Source organism: Bradysia coprophila, unplaced genomic scaffold (assembly GCF_014529535.1).
Source record: "Bradysia coprophila strain Holo2 unplaced genomic scaffold, BU_Bcop_v1 contig_94, whole genome shotgun sequence".
Taxonomy (NCBI): Eukaryota; Metazoa; Arthropoda; class Insecta; order Diptera; family Sciaridae; genus Bradysia; species Bradysia coprophila.
Genome location: NW_023504022.1, coordinates 9,275,394 through 9,286,449, shown reverse-complemented (window position 1 = coordinate 9,286,449; position 11,056 = coordinate 9,275,394). Strand labels below are relative to the sequence as shown.

At 36.8% G+C, this 11,056-nt stretch overlaps 1 protein-coding gene and 1 long non-coding RNA gene across 2 annotated transcripts; one reads left to right on the top strand and one right to left on the bottom strand.

Annotated features, from left to right (window-relative positions):
- Positions 1 to 215: 215 nt before the first annotated feature.
- Positions 216 to 9,742, bottom strand: LOC119085349. The gene is made up of 3 exons (XR_005089283.1): positions 9,729 to 9,742; positions 434 to 441; positions 216 to 328 (listed from the first exon to the last, which is right to left on the bottom strand). It is a non-coding gene; the product is annotated as an uncharacterized LOC119085349 (long non-coding RNA).
- LOC119085323 (glucose-6-phosphate isomerase) lies at positions 1,682 to 7,132 on the top strand. The gene is made up of 6 exons (XM_037195705.1): positions 1,682 to 1,937; positions 5,157 to 5,739; positions 5,796 to 6,035; positions 6,107 to 6,493; positions 6,560 to 6,701; positions 6,774 to 7,132. The coding sequence occupies exons 1-6, from the start codon at positions 1,807 to 1,809 to the stop codon at positions 6,959 to 6,961; spliced, it is 1,671 nt and encodes a 556-aa protein (XP_037051600.1). The 5' UTR covers positions 1,682 to 1,806; the 3' UTR covers positions 6,962 to 7,132.
- Positions 9,743 to 11,056: the final 1,314 nt, after the last annotated feature.

The following is an 11,056-nucleotide window of genomic DNA, read 5'->3' as shown; positions in this document are numbered from 1 at the left end:
TTCCACCTGATTTGAATTGCTAATTGTTCGCTTGTTCTGATGATGTATAAAGTGTTGCAGGGTAACGAAAATCCACTAATAGTGTTTAGTGACATATTCTTCGCCGAGACATTCTTTAAATCAATTTTTTACCATGAAGCCATGGTGCCTAATTTTTGTTCAAATGTACAAAAATGAAGATTACGTTGTCTACTACATTTTTGTACATTTGCATGTAGTAGACAACGTAATCTACATTTTTGTCCATTTGTACAAAAATTAGTCATAATTGCTTCATTGTAATAAATCGATTTAACGAATGTCTCGGCCAAAAATATGTCACTAAGTTCTGCGAATCTTTATCTAGTCTCGGGAGCAACTGTCAAAAATTCATGAATGAAAAAAATGAGAATAAGCCCAATTTAAATTTGTATGTAAATTCTCTCATTTTGACTTATGACCCTGAGACCAGTTGTATAGAGTATTATGATGAAAGAGAATGAAATAGTCTTCAGTTTTCTCGCTCTGATCGTAAGACTCTATTCACTGAACAAAAACTGTTTTATAGAATGTTAAAAGAGCTGAAAAATAGAAACTGATCTCGATGGGTATTTTGTCGAAATTTGTATTAAAGAGCTCGTGCAGAAAATCGCCCAGAAAACGCGCTGAGGTAATGAAACTAAATTTTAATAACTCTCTTATTTCATAACATTTCACTATTTGATTGAACACGATTTATAGATTGATAACTCATTATTTTTGATAACCACTAAATCAAAAACTAATTGTTATCTTTAACGACAACTCTCAGTGACGATTTAATTTTTCCCTATTAAAATCGGTCGTGAAGAATATAGACTCACATTAACTTTGACAGGATAAACTGAGCGAAAAAAGTTGACGTCACCGAATGAAATAGAATTTCTGTACTAGTTCAAAAAGGATCAGTTAACAAGGAAGAAACCAGTTAATTTAACTGAGCTCGATGACGCACACTCTTTTTGACATTCTCTTTTAACCTTCTATACGGTGTTTAAGAAGAGGAAATATAACTGATCTCGGGGTATAGCTGTCACAATAAAGTGAGCTGAAAATTTGAATTTGCGTTGCAGTATGTTTTCATGTGAAAACAATTTTGAGTTTTTTTTTTCGTTTTAATTGCATGTAGATGTAGTGTGTTTGACTTCAAAACAATTGAATAGTAAAGTGTAATCTAATCTTTCATTCGGTTGAATTTGTCTTTTCCAAATTTTAATTTAATTTTGTTTGCAAAATGCAACACAAATTCAAATTTTGCCTCCTGTTTTGACAGCAATACCCCGAGATCACTATCACTCAATTGGTCAAAAAACTCTATGCTTAAACATAGTATAGATATAGTGTTATGATGAAAGAGTAAGAAATATTTTGACAAGTACCCCAAGGCAAGTTATAATAAAGTGGTCTTAGGTCCTCTCGCTCGCATAGTAAGATGTTGAAAGAGAAGCAAATACCTTGACAAGTACCCCAAGGCAAGTTATAATTAACTGGTATTCGGTCGTCTCGCTCTGTTCATAACACTCTATATGCAGAATTCTTCAGTGCAAAAGAAAAGTCTAACAAAAAATCGCCGACAACACTGTTAACGATATTGTTTACTATCTAGTTGAGAAGCTAACATCCAGAGGGCTTAACTGTCAAATATGCTTCAAATACAATATTTTTGATTTTCATTTGACATTGAACCACAGTTGATCGAAGGGATACCGTCGATTACATTACACCTTGTTTCTTTTGAAAAATTCGAATCGTTATAGTTTCTGTTCAAAGTTAAAATTAAACTGAATAATGGCACCGAAACCAGAACTAACAACCGAACCGGCTTATCAGAAAATTCAACAATATTTCAATCAGAATGGAGCCAAAATTAATATCAAAAGTTTGTTCGAACAGGATCCTGGTAGATTCGACAAATTCAGGTGAGTGAAGTGTTTAGTGAAGTTGATTTTTAGTTAGAAACGTTCTTACGACTCACGATTTTTCATGCGATTTGTGCAATTATTTAAATTTGAGAAAAATGGGATTGGTTACATTGCACTTAATCTCTTTGCTGCATTGAATGGTTCGTTAAACAGTCAACTTTTTGACCTTCAAAAATTGTGTGTGGAAAGTGATTTTATTATTAAACTGAAAAATTGAATTACAATTTTAATTCAAGTGTCTTATCGATATTTGGGTCGAATTAATAGCTAGCGGCAATCAATATACTGGTGCGTTGTCGCGTATATGAATTGTTTTGTCACAAACTATCGTGATTTATACCTGACTCATGTACGATGTACTTAAAACAATTAATTCGAATACGGTGTGTAATTGAAGCACAAAATTATGCAATCTCGAAAGTGTAATGAAGACATTTTGTTGCACATGAAACTGAATATAGTCCACTGGAGACTCAACTGTTTTCCGCGACAAATTTGTTTTTTGTGGTCTCCTATTGTGGTCAATTTCTATTTAGAGTTTTGTTATGTGCCACAGCATACTTAATCAACGTTCTACCATGCAATTTTGCTTATCAACAAAATAGGTTATTCTAGATAGATAGAAGTGGTATGACGACCCACACAAAATTGAATTTAATTTGATTTAGGAGTTCAGATTAAAGACGAGAAAAGATTTTTAGTCACACCCTGGCCTAAGCATAGCATGAGATGTTCAGTATTATCTGGTTTAGCCATACATAAATAAAGTGAAATCCATAATTGTGAAACGTGAACTGTGGTTATCTTGTGCATGATGTAGAGGTGACAGAGAGCAGTGATAACCATTATACTACGAAAGATAAATCTTTAACTATTGCGTCAACACTATTAGTCCCTTTAAATCGACTTCTTACATTAATAGCTGACGGTATAAACCGATATGCACGCAAATACTATAAGGCGCATAGGGTGGATCGATTTTAAAATTTTAATTTTAATTCAAAAAGCCAGTGGTGTTCCAAGAAATATGTTGAAGTCAATTTGCATCACGCAAATCAAGGTTTCTCCATTTCAACTGCTAAATTCATACAATTTGGTCTGAGTTCTCGATCATTTTTCTGATTTTTTTTTTAATTTTAAGTTTTAAGAGTACTGCCCGAGCAATTCTTGAGTATTCTTTACGTGCAAGCAGAGACATGATAAGTGTGTACGCCTGTGGCGAGATAGAGGGAATATGTGAATGACATTAATTTGGCTCCTATGGGAGAGAATGTGAGAGAATTGCATACAAATTCTCTCCCATAGGAACCAACTGCCATTCACATGTTCCTTCTATCTCGCCACAGGCGTACCAACTTATCATTTCTCTGCGTGCAAGAAATTTTTCAAATATTTATTACGCAGAAACCATTTCCTCCGATGACATTAAGTTAAAAAAAAAATTTTGTGAACCTAACGGCCTTTCGAAATAACGTTTAATTTGACGTAGGTCATGATGCACCTTCAGTCCCAGATTTTTCTTCAAAGCTAGGCAATTGTTCGTTGGGAACAATTTCACCTTTTTTTAAAATTTAATGTCATCGGAGATAGTCTCCTCTCTATAAAATTTTGAAGAAAATTTTACACCTAAAAAGTGCTTCACTCAGAAATTGTTCTTACAGTAGAAAAAAAAGTTTTTGGAAAAATGGTCAAACAACTCAGGCTTGTAAGTCGATCCACCATACTCAGTAGTAAAACGTTTTCAGATTTCTTCTCGCTGAAAATTTCGTCATTTCTTATGAAGCTAAAGAAACTGTGTCCTAAGACGAGGGACATTACTTCGTAATTACATCATCATTGCGAAATCCTTTTCACGAAAGTCCATTCTTTCAACGTTCAATTGATGAACAGTGAACACCTCGTACGCATTCAAAAACATAGCTAACGCCGACCCGTACGAAACACCTATTCGTATCAAAAGCCTTTACTGTGAAACTCTTCATTTCTTTTACTTCATTCTCTACTGAAAAGCTATTCGCCCTTTAAAATCACTTACATTATCTTTCTTTGCCTTGTTAGCATATACAAATAAATTGCCGGAGGCAATATAGACAGCCCCGTACGAAGTCAAATTTCATAAATTCCTATTTAAACAGCTATATACCGCTATATTTATCTATATTTTCCTATAAATAAACATTTCACAGATGAATATGCTATTATATAGCTCTATATGCCTGTATATAGCTCAATATAGGTGAATATAGATATATATAGATGTCCATATATGGAATGCCTGAAACACCCCACACACATAACAAATTATTTCCATGTTAACAGAAACACTCTAAGTACCATTTTTCCCAATATATATCACTTTTAATAAAATCCAATATGGCCACCGGCAGCCATTTTGTTAGGAGACAAAATTTACTCGAGATATTGACAAAATACTCCATGTTCACTGTACGGCCGAGTAGCCAGATAAGAGCTCACTCCAAGAGACCTAGCTCACGCTCCGGAGAACATAATTTCAAAAACTTTTTTTCCCTGATTGGTACGGTCCTATACCTATCTAATAAAGCTAAAACAGACGAAATATGTTGAAATGTGGCCGACCTACAAGCAAAAACTGCTTGCCGCCCTGTGCCTGTTTCACAGGGGTCTAACTCACTAGTCGGTCATCCGATTTCCATAAACTTTTTTTTTGTCGATCGGTATTGTAAAAACCTTTTATTTGACGTATCAGTTACAAGTGTCGTTTGAATGTCCGGAGATATCTTCGAAAAACCGTAAAGCACGTATTGGGCCACAGATCGGGAAGGGTCGATCCAAAATCACTCATCTTCGAACTTAGCCTGTCTTTTGACATTACCAAACGTGAAAAAAAAGAATTTTCAAAATCGGATGCGTTTTACTCAAGTTATCGTGCAGACGGACAGACGGACATTTTTTTTTCACTGATTTGGCATCTCTAGACAACCACAAGGTTTCCCCTTACTCAGGGAGTCCAATTCGACGTGTTACGGATGTATGCGTAAACGCATAAGACCCCAGTACGTCGTACGGGTCTAAAAATTTAATTGGGGGAAGCAAACCAAATTGCATTTTTTCTGTCAGAAGAGTTCCTTGAGCCAAAGACCATTGAAAATTAAGCGGAATTCAGTCTCGAAGTGTTTGCTTTCTCTAAAAAAAAATATTCAGAATTGTCCTGTAAACTGTCGCTTTAATTTTCAGCGTAAAGCTACAAACCCCAGCCGACGGTGAAATTCTATTGGACTACTCCAAAAACCGTATCACCGAAGAAGTATGGAAAAATCTATTGGACCTGGCATCGGCTCGAAAATTGGAAGAAGCTCGCGCTGCAATGTTTTCCGGTGAACACATCAACATCACCGAAGATAGGGCCGTATTGCATGTGGCTTTGCGTAATCGTTCATCAGACGCAATTAATGTTGATGGAAAAGATGTTATGCCAGAAGTGCGTGCTGTTTTGCAGCACATGAAGGAGTTCACACAGCAAGTATTATCTGGTGATTGGAAGGGCTACACAGGCAAGAAAATCACAGATGTTGTCAATATTGGTATTGGTGGCTCGGATTTGGGACCGTTAATGGTTACAGAGGCTCTTAAGCCATACGGTAAAGGTTTGACCAGCCATTTCGTTTCGAACATCGATGGAACGCATATGGCTGAAACGTTGAGAAAAGTCAACGCAGAGACCACATTGTTCATCATTGCGTCGAAGACATTTACGACCCAAGAAACGATTACCAACGCTACGTCAGCTAAGACATGGCTCCTGGAGCATGCTAAAGACGTAAGGTCTCAGTTTCAGTCATTCAGTTCAGATTCGCTCATCTCTTCCTCTTTTAGCCGAGTGCAGTTGCCAAGCACTTTGTTGCGCTATCCACGAACCAGGAAAAGGTAACTGGATTCGGAATCGATGCCAAGAACATGTTTGGCTTCTGGGATTGGGTCGGTGGACGTTATTCGTTGTGGTCAGCTATTGGTCTATCCATTTCCTTGTCAATTGGATTCGAAAATTTCGAGAAACTGTTGGATGGAGCCTACTACATGGATCAACATTTCAAAACCACTCCCCTCGAGAAAAACGTAAGGTTCAGCTGAAGTTGTGCGGTCATTTGTTGATTTAATTACAATCTTCCTTTTTGATTATTATCCAGGCGCCAGTGATCTTGGCTCTTCTCGGCATTTGGTATTCGAACTTCTATGGAGCCGAAACGACAGCCCTTCTGCCATACGACCAGTATTTGCATCGATTTGCCGCCTATTTCCAACAAGGTGACATGGAAAGCAACGGAAAAGGTGTGACTAAGTCAAGCACTCGTGTGAATTATAACACTGGTCCGATTGTTTGGGGTGAACCGGGCACAAACGGTCAGCATGCGTTTTATCAATTGATTCACCAAGGAACCAGATTGATTCCGTGCGATTTCATTGCCCCAGCACAGACGCACAATCCGATAGCTGGAGGAGTTCATCATAAAATTTTGCTGGCCAACTTTTTGGCTCAAACCGAAGCTTTGATGGCTGGCAAAACCGAAGCACAGGTAAAATGCCACTTTCCGAGTTAACCCAGTAGCTGCGGATGAATAATTAAGAAAAATTTTCTTTAGGCTAAAGAAGAATTGGAGAAGTCCGGCCTGACCGGTGAGAAATTGGCGCAATTGTTGCCGCATAAGGTGTTCACTGGAAATCGTCCCACCAACTCAATTGTGGTGAAGAAAGTGACGCCATTCATTTTGGGATCTCTAATCGGTGAGTTTACTCATGTTCAGCTTAGTCATATCACGTTTCGTCTGACCATATCTCACTATTCACATTGTACAGCCATGTACGAGCACAAGATCTTCACTCAAGGCATCATCTGGGACATCAATTCCTTTGATCAATGGGGTGTAGAACTGGGCAAGCAACTAGCTAAAGCGATTGAACCGGAATTGGCCGACAGTAGTAAGATTTCGTCGCACGATGCGTCGACAAATGGTTTGATAAACTTCATCAAGGGCAATTGGTAGATCTTCGTTAAAAATTGTGTTGTTCTCGTTTCATGAATGCACTCGTTTTGAAAACGTCGCATAAAAATGACGGTCGTAGACTGTTGTCATTTTCATATTATTTTTGTTGTTGCTAAATTTGGTTCCTGTTTTTAGGCGACATAGTCACATATCCTGTAAGGTTATACGAAAGCGAAAGACAAGCAAAAAGTTATTCTGAGAAAATAAAAGTTTAAACGGATGTTGCAATGAAAATGGCTGCGTTTTTACTGCAAGCCTACGATAGGTCCGGTGAGGTGGACCAGAAAAAGAAATTAATTTTTACCTGAAATGACCTCATGACCAAACTGGAGTTGAACTGGATTTTTCGGACAAATTCATTAGCCCTAATGTTCATGTAACGAAGAACAATTCAGGTCCGGTCACAGTTTCAGGTCAAATTCAGGTTTCTGGTAATTCAGTTCAAAATCAGATCTGACCCAGGGTTTACTTTAGAGAATTAAAATTCTGAAAATTCCGAAAAAGTTCCGAAAAATTCTGAAAAAATTCCTAACAATTCCGAAATATTTTTTAGGAATTTTTTCAGAATTATTCGGAACTTTTTCAGAATTTTCAGAATTTTAATTCTCTAAAGTAAGCCCTGATCTGACCTGACCTGAACTTTTCTCCACTCTACATTAAAGTTGTGCGAGCAAACCGAATTTGTATGCCCACCCAGGCTCAAGTTAAATTAAATTTAAAAAATGTCCGATGCCTGAAAAATCTTGAGTGGCCTCCCGATCAAGTGAAGACATGTCAATGCATTCGGTTCTATGTCAAGTCAATGAAACAGATTTTATTCAATTCATTTCATTTCATTTATTTCATCTTAAAGGAAGTTCTGTTTTACATGACCTGCGTAACTCTAGTTTGCACTAAACAATTCAAAAGAGCAATTCGAAATTTCCGAAAACACATCACTACCGATCCACGAAGACTTATCAATGGTTCATTCCTCAAGACTGAGATCCAGACACCCAATATGGAAAGAACCTTTCGTCAACTCTGAAAATTACACTTTCGATATTCTGGACAAGTGGAGAGAGTCCTGGCACCGGGAGAATGTACGAAATAATTACGGAAAAGCTGAACGGAATGGACGAAAGCCGGAATACATGGTGCCAGATCAACCGTTTTAGAACTGGGCATGGTCGTAGCGCCGATATGCTCCACAATTGGGACATGTCCAACTCTCCATGTTGCGACTGCGATCGAAACATCATTCAAACCACTGATCACATCATAAACGAATGCGTCACTAGAAAATTTGATGGTGGAATTTCCGAACTACACAAAGTCACACCCGATGCGATACAGTGGATACGACTTGACATCAAACTGTGATTACTGTTTTTTTTTTTGATTTTTCAATGTTATTCTTGGTATCCTCTCTTTCCTCTAATTGGCTTTCACGTTTCAACGACTTAGAGAATTCTATTCTTGCTGTTCTTTTTTCTATAAAGAGGAAAATTGTGTGAAACCCATTCTGGCGTGACTATGATAGATCAACTCGAAAACTGACAAATGGCCAGAAATTGTTCCATAGAAAGTACCAGAAATTAGGCGCAAAATAGTTGTTATTCTGCAGTAGGAAGACAAGGCAGAAGACAAATCGTAGGCCATTAGAAGTCTGCTCTAGGAACGGATGTTTCAGACTCGGACTGGGTACAAAAAATATTCACGAGCTGGATGCACGGCTAACTATTTTACCTGCTACATTCAAAAATTTAACACACATAAAACGCTCATAGCTCCAAAATAAGCGACTTTTTAGGGAAACCATGAAACACGCATCGCCTAGAAACTAAAACTCTATAACTTTGTCTCTTACACGAGGTTTCTATCTGCCGCACTTAAAACGCTCATAGATCTCAAATAAGCGATCCAATTTTCCTTCACCAGCTGACTCAATGTGTTTGTTTTCAACATTTTTTCATTTCGAATTAAAATCACAGAATTTATTAAAATCGGAATTGGCAGTGTACGCGGGCAACAACACAAACGTTTTTAATGAATTGAACGTTAAATAAACCGAAAAATAAAAGGCAACAAAAAGCCTCTTTTCCACATATAGATCATTTTCATGACCTTGTAAACGTCAGACACGATACCAATATTACCAGTAAAAACAAAGGAGCTGTCAGACACGATACCAAGATCTAATCTCAATTCCTTTGTTTTAATTCTTGGTTATGTGTGTTTACTGTTAAGTGAAAATGATCTATATAGTTCTCAAAACTATAACTTAAAATCGAAAGGTCGTTGAAAAGCTTAATCCATATCGCGATAAAGTTCGCTATACAAAGTTTTGTTGCAAATTTCCAATGCGATATCAACGACCAAATATGTTAATCTGCGCTAAAAGGCGAACAACAGACAGACTTATCCAAATCGTCAAATCATAAAGTTTACCAATTTTGCAACAGAGTCGCTATATTTTATTGCAAATACATTGTTGATATGGGCTTGCAGAAATTATATTGTCAATCTGAACATTTTTTCTTCTTCTTACGCTCCCACTATTGTCGGTTATGAGTTATAGTGTGTGATGTGGTCTTTTGAGGGGAAACGTTTTATTTATTAAAAAGACTTATTGGATGCTTAATGTTTATGCGGAGTGAGCGAAATTTTCTTTTGAGACCTTATGGTAGCTGTGCATCTAATGTACACTGTGGCAAAATAATATCTTTACATTTCAGCAGGGCCTATTTTTGGATTTTTTTTCCAAATTTTCAAAATTTACCAAAACTTTCAAAAATTTCCAAATCTTGCTAGAAATTTCCAAAAATTTCCAAAACTTACCAAAAGTTTCCAAAAATTACTTAAATTTTAAAATAATAAAGAAAATTCGGGACACGGGAAATTTGATTATTCAGTTGCGAAAGTTGTCCAGGAGAAAGTGCTCCAAGACAGGAAGCCCAACAATAGCCCTTATGGCAGCCACCCTTAGTGACGCAACCAAGTTGTCTCTTTGCTCGCACAAGAAAACCGTTGTCCTCAAGTCTAGTATCTTCGACTAGTCCGGTATCTCTACTGGCCTTCCGTTGGCTACATCTAATGCGTAGATGCAAACGATGCAAGCAATGATTAAACTTTGCAATTTAATCGACATCGTCCTTATTGCGCTATTCAAAATGCGACTGACAGTCTGCTTTTGCAATTGTAAGCCTTTATTCAATCAATCTTTGGTAGAAATACACAGTTACAAATTATCGTCGTGATTAATCTATTGATTCCACACCGACTAGTCAAGTCATCTTTACACTGAATTTCAATTTAGAAATTTGAAGAACAAAATATCACTGATGAGGCAAAAATTATGGCAATCAAAAAAACCTCTTCATTATTTTTATCATTAAGAAGGAAAGAAAGAAAATAAAAATTTAGACTTCATAAAATTAAAAGATAGAAAAGAAAGAAAGAAGGAAAACAAGCTATTTAAGGTTCAACTAGTTTATATCGAGGAGTTTCTATGATTGTAACACAACATTGAAAATATGTGTCTGTTCCTACCATTTCTACCCACAGCAGTTTTTTTTTTACATTGGTAAGCTTTCGAGTGGTGACATGCTCGGTGCTGGTGTTAGTCGTTGTGTTATATAGTGAATACAAAATCTCATGCGAGTGACGACTCTCGCCTCGCTCTGGATCGTGCAAGTTTTTTTTTTATTTTACACGCACGGAATTTTGAAAGCCGGCATATTTTCTGTTTCTCTGTTTTCGATTTATCAATATAAAAATGCATGCAAAATTCACATACACACCCAGTAGATAAAAAAACCGTTCAAAATTACTCAAGTTATCGTGGAATCAAGGACAATTTGTTACAAACATTTCACTATTTTCTTGTGTAAGACCCTGACTTTCAGTTATACATTGTAATAGACGGTGACTTCATTTCGTGCAAATATTTTCTAGTTGATTGTTAAGAGTTCTCATCCATTTAGTTTTTTAAACAACCAATTCATGGTGCCACCTAACGTTGAATAGGTGAAATCGTCAATATTTCCATGTAAATTTCAGATCAGCTGATAAAAATGGCTGCCGCCATTTTTTCTGTTCGCTTCAGTTTCAATT